At 46.7% G+C, this 16,916-nt stretch overlaps 1 protein-coding gene across 8 annotated transcripts in view; it reads left to right on the top strand.

Moving 5' to 3' along the window:
- Positions 1 to 2,503: 2,503 nt before the first annotated feature.
- Positions 2,504 to 16,916, top strand: part of SAMD11 (sterile alpha motif domain containing 11) — a 135,782-nt gene continuing 121,369 nt past the window's right edge. For 3 of the 8 annotated variants that reach the window (XR_006387921.1, XM_044281811.1, XM_044281809.1), the window contains exons 1-2: positions 2,504 to 3,642; positions 5,167 to 5,258. Coding sequence is in view for 7 of the 8 variants with exons in the window: in XM_044281811.1 (XP_044137746.1) it covers positions 3,048 to 3,642; positions 5,167 to 5,258 (687 nt within the window). In the remaining variant the exon portion in view is untranslated. Of the gene's footprint in view, positions 3,643 to 4,255; positions 4,332 to 4,788; positions 4,808 to 5,166; positions 5,259 to 16,916 lie in introns of those variants that run through there. The other 5 variants (XM_044281810.1, XM_044281812.1, XM_044281814.1 and 2 more) reach the window with 5 other exon arrangements.

Below are 16,916 nucleotides of genomic sequence, written 5' to 3'. Positions count from 1 at the left end.
ACAAACAGTAAAAATAGGCAAATTTTTTCCTGTGTCTGTAAAAAAAAAACATGTCTGTGAATTTTTTGAGGCTGGGGGTACTTGACTAGATTATTTTGGTGGTAATTACTATTTTACAGTAAATGCTGGTAATAAGGTCTTAGGCTGGGTTCACAACATGTTTTTGCCATCCTTTTAACGTATATGTTTGGGGGGAAAACGGATGCAAAAGATCAGCACACCACGCTTTTGTATCCTGCAGAACTCTATGGTGATCGGATGCCATTATATGGCATCAGTCTGAGGCATCCGTTAACGTATACGTTAAAGGGATGACAAAACTGTGGTGTGAACCTAACCTTAAGTTATCAGTATATTGAGCTACAGACATGAGTTACTTATAATCTTTATAATTCATTCTAGTTTTCAAACTTTTCTGTAAAGCTACTTTCACACTAGCGTTTTTAGGGGGATCCGTCATGGATCTGCAAAAACGCTTCCATTACAATAATACAACCGCATACAAAAAACGCTTCCGTTACAATAATACAACCGCATACATCCGTCATGAACGGATCCAGTTGTATTATGTCTGCTATAGCCATGATGGATCCGTCATGAACTCCATTGAAAGTCAATGGGGGACAGATCCATTTTCAATTGTGCCAGAGAAAACGGATCCGTCCCTATTGACTTACATTGTATATCAGGACGGATCGGTTTGGCTCCGCACTACATCGCAGACAGAAAAACACTCCAGGTAGCGTTTTGGTGTCCACCTCCAGAGCGGAATGGAGGCTGATCGGAGGCAAACTGATCCATTCTGAGCGGATCCTTTTCCATTCAGAATGCATTAGGACAAAACTGATCAGTTTTGGACCGCTTGTGAGAGCCCTGAACGGATCTCTCAAACAGACAAAATGCGAGTGTGAAAGTAGCCATAAAGCGAACCTTTCACCAGGATTTCACATAATAAACTATTACCAGTACCTTATAGATATCCTCATTGTGTTTCAATGCATTATTGTGCCGCTTTCCTGGGATGGATATTCATGGAAAAAACAAGTTATAAAGTCCTCTCTCCAGCTCCTGAAGTCAAGGGGGTAGCCCTTCCCTCACTCCGGGCTGTACCTCCCCTGCCCTAACCCCACCTCTATGTAGTGTAACTGACACCCGGCTCAGTTGCCGGGACCGCGCTTGTACAGGCGGCGCATGCGCCGTCGGACTCGAGCGCGATCCTGTAACTGAATCGCGCGTGGTCATGCGCGATTCAGTTACAGTATCGCGCTTGAGTCCAACGGCGCATGCGCCGCCTGTACAAGCGCGGTCCCGGCGACTGAGCCGGGTGTCAGTTACACTACATAGAGGTGGGGTTAGGGCAGGGGAGGTACAGCCCGGAGCGAGGGAAGGGCTACCCCCTTGACTTCAGGAGCTGGAGACAGGACTTTATAACTCGTTTTTTTTCATGAATATCCATCCCAGGAAAGCGGCACAATAATGCATTGAAACACAATGAGGATATCTATAAGGTACTGGTAATAGTTTATTATGTGAAATCCTGGTGAAAGGTTCGCTTTAAAACTGTTTGTTGTTCTGTGATTTTGGGATAAGTTGTCCAGAAAAAAAAATTCGGGCAGCAACGTAAGGGCTCATGCACACAAACTTATTTTTTCTCTGTTTCTGTTCCGTTTTTTTACAGGTCCGTATGCGGAACCATTCACTTAGGCCTAGTTCACACGAACGTTTTTTTGCGAGTGTACGGGCCGTTTTTTTGTGTTCTGTATACGGTCTGTATATGGAACCGTTCATTTCAATGGTTGCGCATTAAAAACAGAATGTGTTCCGTAAGCATTCCATTTCCATATTTCCGTTCCGTATAAATATAGAGCTTGTCCTATATTTGGCCGTAAATCACGGGTCGTGGCTCCATTAAAGTCAATGCATCTCTATGTTTTGCGTATCCGTTCCGTTTTTTCTGAACCATCTATTGAAAATGTTATTCCCAGCCCAATTTTTTCTATGTAATTACTGTATATGGCATACGGAAAAACGGAATGGAAACACAACGGAAACAAAAAAACAGAACGGATCCGTAAAAACGGACCGCAAAACACTGAAAAAGCCATACTGTCGTGTGCATGAGCCCTTAAAGAAAACGGAATCTGGAATTTTTGAGGATTCGTGTTTTGCGGACTGCAAAATACATATGGTGGTGTGCATGAGCCCTCAATGTGATTAGTGGGGGCCCAGGCTTTACAACAGCTGGATATAAATGCACAGGGGGCACCGGGTGGTGAAGCCACAAGCAGAGCGGACAGAGCCGCAATCTGTCCTTATCAGGCTCCGTGCCCCTGCCTCCAGGCTCCGCACGTGGGTCACTGCAGCAGCGCAGACTGGCAGCCGCCGCCCGGCGTCGTCCCTCGCACACCCCCCAGACTCGCCGGCTTCCCCCTCCGCTGCCGCCTGTGCTGCTGTTTAAATGGGCCAAGTTGGAGAAGCGGCGGAGAAGCGGAGTCTTGTTTGGTCAGGAGAGTGTGTGAACTCCGCCGTGTGTGACACATAGGACGTAGCGGGATCCCCCGGCAGTAGCGGCGGCGGCAGCGCACCCGGGCGGCTCCGGAGCAGGGACAGCCAGGCGCCACACTCACATTGTACTCCTTTATAAGTGATGATGACTCTCGCCCTGCTCATTAATAGGGGCGGCGGGCAGGTGGAGAGGACGCAGGGCTGAGCGCCCGCAAAACTTTCCTGCTGCTGCCAGTGCCCACTGAGGGTCAGGGGGAGGTAACGTGGAGGGGGCGGTAAGAGAGCAACTAGGGGGCGCAAGTCCGAGCGGGGCAACTGAAAGAGGGGAAGCTAGGAGGGGCAACAAGCCAGGGGGCAAGGAGTGGGCAGAAAGCTAGGGGGGCAGCAAGGAGGGGCAATTAGCCCAGGGGCAGGAAGGAGGTGATCCGGGCGCACAGGGAGCGCAGTTAGCACCACGGGGGAGGTCAATAAGGGATCAATAAGCAGCATTTTGTCAGGCAGCATGATGTCTCCGGCGGCTCAGCCCTCCTCTCCAGCATGTCATGTCTCAGTCGGGCTGCCTGGCAGATCAGCAGAGGAGGCGCAGCGCGAGCAGCTGTAGAGAAGGCACCAGCCGCCGCCGCAGCCCGGGGAGCGCTAAGCCCGGCGCAGGGCACAGAGGCGCAGCCACGGGGCAGCCCCGCGACACCATGCCGGCCATCAAGAGGGAGAGACCGGATCGCGAGGAACTAGCCCTGGCAGCCTTCAACCAACCCATGGACACTATCCCCGGATACCTGACCGCTGCTATCCCCGTGGTGACCCCGCATCCTCCAGCCTACGAGCACCTCTTCGCCACCCATGCCCACCGGGCGTACCTGGGCTTACACGAGCCCCACCACCCGCCTCTGCCTGATGACCTCATGCTGGAGAGGTTCTCCTCCATCCCGGACTTCCAGCCCCTCTTTGATCAGGGGGAGCCCTGCATAGAGGTGGAGTGCGGCGAGAACAAGGCGCTGCTCTACATCCAGAAGTTGTGCCAGGGCAGCAAGGGGCCCTCCATCCGCTACCGGGGAGAGTGGCTCACCCCCAACGAGTTCCAGTTTGTAAGTGGACGGGAGACGGCCAAGGACTGGAAGCGGAGCATCAGGCACAAAGGTACCGGGGGCAGGAGGGGAACTCCGGCCAAAGTTAGGGGAAAGTCTGCAGATCAGCCCTGAGTGTGGCACAGCATGGCCAGTGCCCACCTGCACCCCTTGTGGATGGCTGGGGGGCAATGCCAGCCTATTCCTTAGGGGATCTCACCTTTTTAACCCCTCTGGGTGAACGATCCCTATTGCCCTGGTGGATGGTTGACTTGTTATGACACCCGATTTTTATGGTTTGGTTTATATATATCCCTATAGATGATGGGACAGTATTATCGACGTGGACCCCAAGAGCTTACTATCTAGTGGTGTATTCCGCAGAGGAGGCATTGATTGTTCTGTTTATATCAGACATGATCCAAGTGTAATCAGTGGAGAATAGAATGATGACAGTCAGGTCGTATGGGGATTAACCCTTTACACATCACTTGTCACTGCTGCTCTGGGGTTATTGATTTATTAGACTTTGCCCTGGAGACCCCCCCCCCCCCATGTTTTTTTCCTGGCAGGTAATTAGATGTGGAGGGGGGGGGGGGGGGTAATATCCAAACGTGGTTATAGGAAGCGTCAAGGGCTGGTGCTGCTCAGTGACTCGCCGCCCTCCTCCTCTCCCTCCTCCTTCCTTCCTTCCCTCTCCGGTGACCCCGGCTCTCCGGATGGGGATTTGGCACTGAAGCGCAGGCTGCTGGGGTTGTGGAGGTAAATGGGGAGGGATTGATGCCCCCAGAACATCCGCACGCCCACCCAGGAACAAAAAGTCACCGCCAGGACAGAGGGCAATGTAAGGGAGGGGGGGTCTTCATAGTCACAAAGATTTTGGAGACATAAAACAAGTTGGGATAATGGAGGGATCATGCGATATGCAGATTTTTTCCATATTTGTGCCCCCACTGGTTGTGTAGGTTCTCTTTCGGTTGCCCCTGTACTGGTACTACCAGATCAGAGTCCAAGACTGGGCAGAAACTCCCAGCACGTTGGTCTTCTGCAGGCAAAAGGTCAGGGCAGGGGAGGGGGGCGGTGAGCTAGCGCCATATACTCTGGGGAGGGGGTGACGATAGACAGGGCAGTGCTAATAGGAGGTCATTAACCCTTCCAGACTGAGAGAGGGAGCATTAGGCGTCTGTTTACTTGGAAGCAGTGCGCCTGGCGGACACTGCCAGTCCCTGACATTTGGAGTATGTTTTTTACTGTTCCACATAGACTTTGTGAAGGGTCACAGTTCTGCATGATCTATTTTAGTACTTGCTATTCACTTCGTGCTGCTCCCATGTCACGCAGAGATTGGGGGTTGACTGTACTGTCAATGTATCAGTCTATGAAAGTGTGCGCTGGGGGGGCTCCCCTGTAGTGTGCCCTGTTCTGTACTTGTTGGGCAGGGTAGTTCCTAAGGGCCGGAGTAATAGGGTTCTCGCCCTGGGTATTACTGAGATACCAGACTATGAGTGGACACTAGTGTGCTGTCACCTTATCTTCCTCCATGCGCTGCCTGCCGCTCATCACCTTGTCTCCTCTCTCTTTCATGTGCCGCTTCCAGGGAAAAGTCTGAAGACTCTTATGTCAAAAGGAATCTTACAGGTACATCCTCCAATCTGTGATTGCCCTGGGTGTCGAATTTCGTCTCCAGTGGTAAGATCATTGCTCAGACTCTGTTTAAGCTCCTTTTTCCTGCTGTTTGATCCGAGGTTCTGGCACCGCCGTGTTCACGGGCTGTGCCGTGGACAGATGTGGTGCTGGATTTTGGGTACTCCTGATAATAAGTTTTACATGGGATTTTCTGCTATGGCTTTTTTTTTTTTTTTATAGAAATATTTCTTTGGAAGGGGGTTCTGTGGTTTCATATAACAGACAACAAGTAGTAGTACTCACACTTCCAAATGTGGGCAAGGGGTGGCTTTAAAAATATTGGTCCCAGAAAGTGTATCTTGGAGGCTATGGTAAGGGGGGGGGGGGATTTGTTTTATTTCCATGCCATTGCTTATGTAAGCAATTTTGTATACAGAGTACGTCCACAACCCTCTATGGATGTAGTCGATGTCTCTTGTCCATAGATACCTGGGCATATTAAAGTAAAAGTCTTCCATACACCACATGTGATCTTATGATACAGAGGCCGACCCCCCCCCGATGTAATGTCTGGCAGATATATTGCTTGTTGTAAGCTTTCATATAGTTAGTTTTTTTATTTGCTTTGATGATGAGACTATGAACCACCATGCATATGTGTTAGGGCTCATGCACACAAACGTATTTCCTTTCCGCGTCCGTTCAGGTTTTTTTTCGCAGACCTTATACGGAACTTTTAATTTCAATCAAAAAACGGAAGTTACTCGCTGTGCATTCAGTTTCCGTATGTCCATTCCACAAAAGAATAGAACATGTCCTATTATTGTCTGCATTACGGACAAGGATAGGACTGTTCTATTAGCGGCCAGCTGTTCTGTTCTGCAAAATACGGAATGCATACGGAGATCATCCGTATTTTTTGCGGACCGCTAAATAAATACGGTCGTGTGTATGAGCCCTTACCTATCTGTGCCCCTTTGTATGACGGAGGAGGTAAAGATGTGTCTTCTACACGTACCTATAAAGAGTGGCGGAAATGTGGGATTCATTTGAACCATTACTTATGTAATTCTCATACTTTTTGCCAAAAATAGTTTGAGTCCTGTGGGTTATTGTGAGACACGTGCACGATGAAAACACTTTGTAATGTTGTGTGTGAGACTTTATGTCACACGTCTGAGACAAACTTGCATATTTTTTCATCTTCTCCCACTATTCTGTTGTGCATAATTAAGTGCCGCCTGATTACTCTAGTGACAATAAGTTGAAGGAGTTCTTCTAAACTGAAAGGGTCGTCCGGAATTAGAAAGTAGGTTGTCCCTTCTTACAGAACCAGCTCCACTCTTACGCGTGGTCTGTGTTTGGTATTGGAGTTCATCCCCATTCTCTCAAAATATTTAAGATGCAATACCAGACACAGCCTATAGGCAAGAGTGGCGCTGTCTCTGGATAAAACAAAAAACAGGCCCTTGAAACCTCCTATAAGAGAGCACAAACAACTCTCTGTGTAGAATGCATTACAACGTACAATGATGTTGGGAACTACATGCAGAAGTGAAGGATATTGTTTGTTGTCATACCCTAGTCCTGTGGTCCTCCACCACTGTCTTCTTAAAGTGGACCTACAACCACAAAATGCAATCTGACAGCAGCATGTTATAGAGCAGGAGGAGCTGAGCAGACTGATTTATATTTTTGTGGGAAAAGATTTAGTAAAACCTGTAATTTATACATTTATATCTCAGCTTTTTCTACCTCCTGTGAACAGCTATCGGTACAGGAGGAGGTGTTATCAGTGACTGATAGCATTGTGTGTATACAGAGATAGCCGTCAGTCACTGCTAACTCCTCCCCCCTGTACCGATAGCACTTCACAGGGCTGCAGATAGAAATGTAACAACTACAAGCTTTACTGAATCTTTCCCTACAAAAATATATATCAATCTGCTCAGCTCCTTCTGCTCTGGTGCATTCAGACTGCATTTTGTGGTGACAGGTTCTGCTTAAGCTTTTGTAAAAGTAAAACTTTGACCATCCTCAGAAGCCTGTGTCCGACAATGCTGGGGGGTTGTAGTTTTGACCTGGGAAGCCACAGGTCAAAAACCATTGCTGTAGTGTCCATTGAGGTGGAATATGTGCGTATATCCTTATTCTACTTATTTTTGCATTTGGATAAGAAAATAGAAAAACCTTCCTGCTGCCAAAGGTGTTCAGCGGTGAACTGCCAGATAGTATCAAGAAATGAATTTGGCGGCAGTTCACCACCACAGTGCTATAGGTTCCTCCATTAGCGGCGAGTGCTCCAACGAAAACATAAAGTGCTGCATGGAACTGCAAACTGATAAGCAGACTGCGGGCTACTGTTTTATGACAGGCATACGTCCTCATTTACAGACTGTTGTTGTTTCAATGTGGACCTTGACATCTGATAGATAGATCTTCGGCCATTAGCGATGTGTCCTTAGATGGCTAATAAGGCCTACGTTAGCATTAAATGTTTTGTTACATACTGAACAGACAAAGCCGTTTTGGCGGCTCAGATGCGGACCCATTCACTTCAATGGGGCTGCAAAAGATGTGGACGGCACTCCATGTGCTGTCCGCATCCGTTGCTCCATTCCGTGGCCCCGCCCAAAAAATATAACATGTCCTATTCGTGTCCGTGCTTAGCGGAGAAGAATAGGCAGTTATATGTAAAGGCTGTCCATGTCGTTCCGCAAATTGCGGAACGCGCGCACGGACGCAATCCGTGTTTTGCAGATCCGCAATTTGCGGACCGCAAAACACACCACGGTCGTGTGCATGCGGCCAAATATGGATGTTTTTGTTTCAGCATTTGCATTTGTAGCTCTGTGTTTACGAAGTGTACGCTTCTTCTGTGCTCCTTCTGGATTCGTATGTCTGGCAACCCTGATGGATCAGGGAACGCCATGTATAACTATTATGTGCCAGAGATTCCCACGAGGTGATGTTGATTTCCAGGGACTTAAGAGAGGCTTTCAGTGTATCTTTGTGTTGCTTCTTTTGCCCCCCATGCGATCGCTTACCCTTGGACAGCTCATCATAGAAGATCTGTGTAGGGATGCAATGGTCTGGCATCCTTATGACGTGGCCTGCCCAGTGCATCTGGGCTTTCATCAATAAGGTGTAAACTGATGGTAAGCCTTCTCTGGAGAGGACTTCTGTATCTGGCATCCTCATGATTCTACGGAGGCAAGTCATGTGAAAGTGGTTTAGCTGCCTAGCATGTCTTCTGTATACTTTCCAGGTCTCACTTGCAGCCTGGCAGACTTTAAGCTTTGTAGCAAGGCTTATTCCACGGCTGTCCCACACAATGCTCCGCAGTCTGCCGAATGCAGAACTTGCCTTTGCAATTCTGCAGTTGACCTCGATGTCAATTGTCACTGCACGGGAGAGGGTACTGCCAAGATACGTATATTGGTCCGCATGGAGCTTCTGTCCTTTCACTGTGATGGTAGGTTCCTGATATTGGGCTTTCGGAGCTTTCTGGTACATCACTTCTCTTCGCGTTAATGCTGAGGCCAAAGTTGTCACATGCTGCTGCGAATTTTTCCATACTGGCTTGCATTTCCTGCTCTGATTCCGCATTAAGGGCACAATCGTCAGCAAAAAGAAACTCACGAAGCACAGTCTCTTTTACCTTGGTGACAGCCTGGAGTCTTCGTAAGTTGAACAGTTTCCCATCAGTTCTATACCTCAGATTGATTTCCAGTGAACTGTTCTGAAAAGCATCTGACAGCATTGCTGAAAACAGGGTTGGTGCGAGCACGCACCCTAGCTTCACGCCATTTGTGACAGGTAAGGCCTCTGAAGATTCACCATTGCTCAGAACCCGATCCGCCATACCATCATGGAATTGCCGTACCATCAGGATGAATCTGTCTGGGCATCTAAACTTCGACATAATGCTCCATAAGCCTTCGCGGCTAACTGTATCAAAAGCCTTGCTAAGATCGATAAAAGTGGTGTATAGTTCACGATTTTGCTCCTGACATTTCTTCTGAAGCTGACGAGCTGCAAATATCATGTCCACCGTGCCACGCTCTTTGCGAAAACCACACTGTGTCTCAAGTAGCAGACCCCGTTCCAGATGATCAATCAGACGATTTAGTAACATTCGTGCCAAGATCTTGCCTGCAATTGATAAAAGTGATATTCCTCTATTATTGCAGACTTGTCTATTTCCTTTCTTCTTATAAAGGTATACGATGGACGCGTCTTTCTTTTCTTTTTTATCGGATAGTTTTTTATTGACAAAGAATCAAGATGATATTACAGCAATCCTACAGCTTGTCCATCACATATTGCACATAAATTGTTGGAAACAACTCATTGTGAACTGTCTTAGTTTCAACAGTTGCGTACTTAAAATACACATGAACTGCAAAAATAACCCCGATTAACCACCCACCCCTGACAATGGACGCGTCTTTCAGTTCTTGAGGTATGGAACGTTGATTCCAGAAAGACTGGAACAATTGGGTGAGTTTTTCAACAAACACTGCACCACCAGCCTCATAGACTTCAGCCGGAATTCCATCAGATCCTGGCGTCTTACCATTTCCGTTTTTGCCAATGACGCCATCCCAGGTGGAGTGATTGGATCCCACTCTCTCATTAAAATCACCAAGTAGAATCATTCTGTCAGTGCGCTTCACAGATGAAAGTAGGTCATCAAGATCATTGTAAAACTTGTCCTTTACTTCATCTGGATTTGTCATTGTGGATGCATAGGCACTGATCAGCATAGCTTGTTTTCCACTTAGTAATGGAAGTTGCAGTGACATGAGCCGATCGGTTATACCCTTAGGAAGATTAGTATTTTGGCGAACAAGATGATTTTTAACCGCAAAGCCAACTTCAGACTCATGACGTTGGTAACGTCCACGTCCACACCAAAAGAATGTATAACCGCCTCCTGTTTCTGTGAGTTGACCTTCATTTGCTAAGCAAGTTCACATAGGGCCGCAATGTTGATGTCGAACCTTGAAAGCTCTCTAGCTACCAGAGCTGTTCTTCTTTCTGGGGAATCTGCTAATGGGTTGTCTTGAAGTATGCGTACATTCCAATAGTAAGTGGTAATATGGGTTCTGTATTCCGACCGCATGAAATGGGATTCCCTCCAGCCGTGGTAAGCTGGACAGGGTTTTAAGAGAAGCAACAATGTTTAGGGCATCTTTTCTAGCCCCTTCCTCATACTATGGAGGTGAGCAGTGTTATCAGGTAGACGCCGAATCCAGCTGTTGCTTCATCAGCATGAAGACGACCATTAGACCTGAGCCTCCTGTGTGCAGGTCCGCGTCCACAGCTCCCAGTGATTCCACACCTGCTGCTTCATCGCTTGTCTATCGCCACAGGACTTTAAGCTGGTTGAGATGTCAAGACTTGTGCGTGAATTGGATTTAAGCGAGGGAGAGGTGCGCAGAGTCAGCCTCACTCTCTATTCCCAGATTACATGTTGCTCCAATGGCAGGACAGAAGTCGAGACGGTTGGAGATGGGCTGGGCGCAGTGGTTGACCAGGGCATCTTTCGTGTCTTGCCGTGCTCTTAGCGTACCACAGATACGTACCACAGATACTGCCTTCATGACCGTTGGTCCTATTTAGTAGTGCTCATCCGCTCACTCTGCCAGATAGACAAATCCCCCTGTTACCAAACGTCAATGACCCGACAGCTACTCTCAACCTGGTTTAGCCAGCCTGTCGAAGCTGTTGCCCGGGGTGTGGCCGCTGCACATGTTACAGCTGCTAGGAGCCACAGATGAGAGCTGAGTGTCAGGTGGGGACCAAAGGTGCACGACATGTCCTCCACCAGAGGTACTACCCCTCTGTAGACACCCCAGGCTACAGGCTACCCTAAGCAGCAGCCCAGCCCTCTACCATGGCAGAAACTTGAGTGCTGTGCTGCGGTTTCTGTCATGAGTCTTCATGCAGACCCGCTCTAGGTTTAAAGGGGTTGTCCAAGTAATTTTTTTGTCCTTTGTATGTTTCTAACTAAGCAAACGTTAGGGGGTTTCAATGTACTTACTTGCAGTGGCCCTGTTCTCCTAGTTAGCTGAGGGTCACATAACCTGTGATGTCAGCTTCTTTCCCAGATCTTATGTTCTGTGCACAAGCCTGAGGGAGTAGGAGGAGCAGGTCTGCCAGTGTCAGGCCACACCCCCTGCACTACTCGCAGGCTGAGCGTCTGCCCTGTGTCTCCCCACCCACTGGATTCTTCAGCAAAGTTTAACCCCTTTCTACCGTCAGCAGCACAGAATCAGGGCTGGAGGCTCTGCCTCAGGTACTGAACAGCTGCAGGGTTTACTCTTCTCCAGAAACTGAAGAGACAAATGCTGTGCTCATTATCCTCCCTCCCTCCTCACCCTCCAAACACAGAGCTGACAAAGAAAAGGGTTCTCTCCTCTGTACTTTTATGCTGGCTGTGAGGAAGTGTCTACAGAGCATTGCACAAGAATAGGTAGGGGGTAAGATCCTATGTGTATCAGCAATGTACTGTACAGCTTGGACTTGAAGTCCCACACATACAACATGAGTATCCCAGTGGTAAGACTGCAGGTGGGGCAGAAATTGTATTCACTCCCTTTGCAGAGCAGGGGGAGGGGGAAGGCAGTTTTTGTTGACACCCACAAATATTAATGAGGAAAATCTCAGACATTGTTGTTACACGCCCCCACAGCTCTGCAACTGCATGTAAACAAAGGGCCAGAACAGAACTAGGTACATGAGTAAATATAAGATTTACAATGCTTTATTTGTTTTTTATATAACTCGCTTTAACTCTATTGAACAGAGTCCCGCTTCAGCTTTGTGAGGGATTCGCACATTAATCGCGCCAAGAATTGACTTCTACTTTCCTGGCGCTGTCTTGAAAACTGGATGGCAAAAACCCTCAGCTGCATGAACTGCAATGCAGCCTCCCATTGAAAGCGATGGGAAGCAGTTCTCGGCACAGATTCGGCATCAAATTGGGGCTGAAGCCCGCACTTTCATATCCTCTGTCTGAACATAGCCTAAGTGTGCACTATAAGGGAAATATATGTCTAGCTTCTCCTGGCTGAGTGTTTAAGAAAGAGATTGTCTTCATGAGACAGTTCTTTCTTTAGCATCCACTCCTGTTTTTCCCCTGGAGCGCAAAACAGCTCTGTGTGAACAAAGTCTTAGACTTATTTGGCATTCATGGTAAAATAGAGTTGTTTTCTATAAGGGGAAAATGCACGTGGTTGTCAATATAAAAAAAACGTGCCAGTGGTACAGATTTTGATTGATGGACTATCTGTCATTATCACAATGAATATATTAGTGTGGTTTGGTGGAGCGGCAGTGATGCAGCTTTGTGCCTCATCAGCACCCCACGTGAATACATAATTATTATACACCGCTCGTTTTACATTTTTCCAGATAGTCTCTTTTCCTTTTCTTAAATCCCTCTAACCTTATAATTCTTCATGCTGGTCCTGTTTCTAATAACTTGGAGCCAGCTGGTCCTGTGGATTTATCTGTGGCTTTTATCTTGAGGTATGAACTAACCGTAGCAGCCGACAGCCAGAGCTAGAGGTGATAAAAAACGTAACGAAAGGGAATTAATGGCGAGGAACAGTAAAATCAATGAAATCCTATAGGCAGACGGAAGAAATTAGTCAAAAAGACAATTTTGTGGGATGAAATGGCACTTTCATTGATATCATTATTTTATTGCCTAACCTGAATGAATTTTATACTGTCATATAATTTGAGATTTTAAAAGACTCCTTTATGTGAGCTGAGGTGGGCTTTTTGTAATGTTTTATCAATGCTTTGGACCAGATGAATCTCTTCCAGGAGAGTAGGTTTCTTAGCACTATGAGATTTTTTTTTAGGAACAAATTGGAACATTGCAGATCAGAAAGACAGTTTTGGTGCGTTGGATACTCTGTTGACGCTTGACCGGTATCCACAGGCACCAATGCAGTAGGATGGCAATTGGAAATAATGAAAATTGCCTATAACTTTGGAAGAGCAGGTTGAAAAGGTAAATAATTCAGTCCTGCATAGTAGAAGACGTGGATGTGTAGTAATTTCAATATAATACATTTTTAGCCATTGACCAAATGTTATGACGTAATGAATAGGACGCAGAAGTGTAATGGTCCATTCAGAGAATGGGTCCGGATCCGTTCCGCAATTATGCGGAACGGGTGCGGACCCATTAATTTTCAATGTGGCCGGAAAAGATGCAGCCAGCACACAGTGTGCTGTCTGCATCCGAATTTTCCGGTCCGCGGCCCTGAACTTCCGGTCCGCGGCTCCGCAAAAAAATAGAGTATGTCTTATTCTTGTCTGCAGCTGCGGACAAGAATAGGAATCCTCTATTAAGTGTCGGCGATGTGCAGCGTCAGTGTTTTGCGGTCCGCAATATGCTGACCGCAAAACACTACGGATGTCTGAATGGACCCTAAGGATAAGTCCAGATGATCAGGTCAGCAGGCATGCCCACCAATGGCCGTACAGAACATATTCAGCCATTGGCTTTTGTGCCAGCCGGACCTGTCCTCACTCTTTCAGTCAGACTCTACATACGGTATATGCACAGGACTTACCATCCATAAGGTCCAATAGATTAGATAAGAAATGTGCCCTAATGGCAAGTGATTGGCTCCAAAGGCAGGTCCAAAAGGGGTTGTTTTCTCTGGTGCCCATCATTGTATTAGAGCCCGTGCCCACTATATAATCCTCTAGTACTCTGGTGGGCCAGTCCAGCTCTGCCTACCTGTCCTATCCCTGGAATTTATGTGGCATTTTTTCTACTAAATGGGAGGGGAAACTGCATGAACAGTTTTTAATGTTATTGGGAAAAGTACAAAAATCTGATGTCTGTGGCTTACTTAAAGGGGTTGTCTCACTTCAGCAAATTGCATTTATCATGTGGAGAAAGTTAATACAAGGCACTTACTAATGTATTGTGATTGTCCATATTGCTTCCTTTGCTGGCTTGATTCATTTTTCCATCACATTATACACTGTTCATTTCCATGGTTACAGACTGCCCTGCAATCCAGCAGTGAGGGCCGTGCTTGCACAATATAGAAAAAATCACCAGCCCATGTGACCTCCCATGGTCCCAGCCACCAGAGAGGCCGACACTTTTTCCTATAGTGTGCAAGCATGGCCACTGCTGATGGATGGCAGAGTGGTTGTAAAAAAACTGTTGTATTAAAGTTAACCTGTCACCATGAAAATGCAAAGAACGTTATACAGCAGGAAGAGCAAGGGTGATGCCCTCATTGCACTAATTGCCTAATTTGCATATTAAGAATAAGTATCATAACTCGGAAACGGAGCCTTGGATCAACAAAAGAAAAGCCGTGGATTTAATGGGATTGTACACTGGAAACCAACATTGTACAATCCGATAAAAAAATTAATCAAGCCAGTAAAGGAGGCAATATGGACAATTGCAATACATTAGTAAGTGTGTTGTGTTAACTTTCTCTACAGGATCAATGCCATTTGCTGAAGTGAGACAACCTCATTAAGGGGTTGTATGGCTAGTTTCTTCCAGAAACAGCGCCACTCTTGTCTATAGGCTGTGTTTGGTATAACAGTTGGTCCGTTCCATGTTTCTTAAGTAGCCATGTTTCTAATGAAGCACTTGAACTGAGTTTGGTGGACTGTAGACAGTTTTCCATGAGGAAATTGGTTCATGTTGCAGCAGACATTTGACCATGTGTGTCCTTTCCTGATGCGTATCCCTGTGGCTAAATATATTACATTACTGCAATGGCAGGAATCTTCATGTCCATATGCAGCCTAAACTGACCCGGCAATCTGTCAGCATTTTCAACATGTCGGAGAAACGCTTCACTTCAAGAATGATCCCTTTTTAATCATATCAGGTGTGTTTGTCAGCGGCTCCTCTATTAGTGAGGTGTTTGTCAGTGGCTCCTCCGTTAGTGATGTCTTTGTCAGTGGCTCCTCCGTTAGTGATGTCTTTGTCAGCGACTCCTCCGTTAGTGATGTCTTTGTCAGCGACTCCTCCGTTAGTGAGGTGGTTGTCAGCGGCTCCCCTGTTAGTGACGTATTTGTCAGCGGCTCCCCTGTTAGTGACGTATTTGTCAGCGGCTCCTCCGTTAGTGATGTATTTGTCAGCGACTCCTCCGTTAGAAGTGTTTGTCAGTGGCTGCTCCGTTAGTGACGTCTGGTGACACTTGAAGCTGATATATGGCAAATGTAGCCAATACCGATCCTGAAAACATAGGGCAGTATCTTTGTACAGGAAAAACTTGTTTGGGGATCCGTTCCATTTGTCTCTTGCCCAACCCATTTATTAGTTATGTTAATGCATTTTCTACTGACATATAAAAACCCATGGAAATTAAGGTAGATGTAGGCAGACAGATAATCGGACAGATTAGCCGGAAAGAATGTTCCTGCGAACGCTTGTTCCTAACTATCTGCCCATGTAAAGGTGCAGCAGATCATCGGGGGATACTATCGTTCATGCAGGCACCTAAATCATTGTTTCTGGGCAGCAGATCATGCGTTCTACGCAGAGATCTGCTGCCCAGAAATATTGCAGTGGGGGCGAGCGATGGCAATCGCGAGCCCTCATACTGTGGAGGTGATCGCTGTATGTAAATGCAGTGCTTCACCACCACTAAATGAGCAGCCGACTGTTGGGAAGGAGCGCTTGGTATCTGACAAGCTGCTGCTCGTCGGCCCGTGTACTAGTTACATCCCACAGCCTGACTTCCCATCTTGTGCTGGCGGACACAGAAGACAGCTCTGTGAAGGGGAGGAGTGTTTATTTACTTCCATACTGTCCATAGGGATCTGTGTACTTAAATTCCATCCTTATGGAATAGCGCTCTCTCACATGCAACTCCTACGGGAATGACTATGGCAGTCAACAAGCTGCAGCTCCTGAAGACCGTAATTTGGCGCAGTGACAAAAGTAGCGCATATACTGTACAGTGCACCTTTTCTATAGAATTGAACGGACTACTTTTAGCACTACGAGTGACTATAATGCATCCAAGCCGCAGAAGTATCATAGGAGCAGATCTCAACTGCACCAAAGCACTCTTCCATGGCAATAGCTGTAGGGGCTGGGAAGTGACCTGTAGTCAAGATGGGATGGGGGATCAGAATGATCAAGAATGTTTACAAAGAGATTCAAGAGAAAACGTTTCCTGCCTAATAACTATGTATAACTATATCAAAGGTCAAAACAGAGATCCCTCTGATAATCTATTAACACCCAGGAATTTGACTATGACGAGGGGACATCCTCTGCGTCTGGAGGAAAGAAGGTTTGTACACAAACATAGAAGAGGATTCTTTACGGTAAGAGCAGTGAGACTATGGAACTCTCTGCTTGAGGAGGTGGTGATGGGGAGTTCACTAAAAGAGTTCAGGAGGGGCCTGGATGTATTTCTGGAGGGTAATAATATTACAAGCTATAGCTACTAGATTTCTGGAGAAGGGTCAGTGATTCAAGGAGTTTTATTCTAGTTTGTCGGGAAGGGAATTTTTGTAACGTAACAAGACTAAAAATGGCTTATACCTCCTGAGGGTTGTTTGCCTTCCTTTGGATCAACTATAGCCTGAACTGGATGGACCTTTATCTTTTCCAGCATTACAAACCATCTTGTTAATAGGTTACAATATATTTTACATTCTAGTAAAGACTTGAGCTCATTTCACAAGATATGTTAAAGG

This window comes from Bufo gargarizans, chromosome 2, assembly GCF_014858855.1.
Source record: "Bufo gargarizans isolate SCDJY-AF-19 chromosome 2, ASM1485885v1, whole genome shotgun sequence".
Taxonomy (NCBI): Eukaryota; Metazoa; Chordata; class Amphibia; order Anura; family Bufonidae; genus Bufo; species Bufo gargarizans.
The sequence above is the reverse complement of the archived record's forward strand: the minus strand, read 5'-3'. Positions and strand labels throughout refer to the sequence as shown.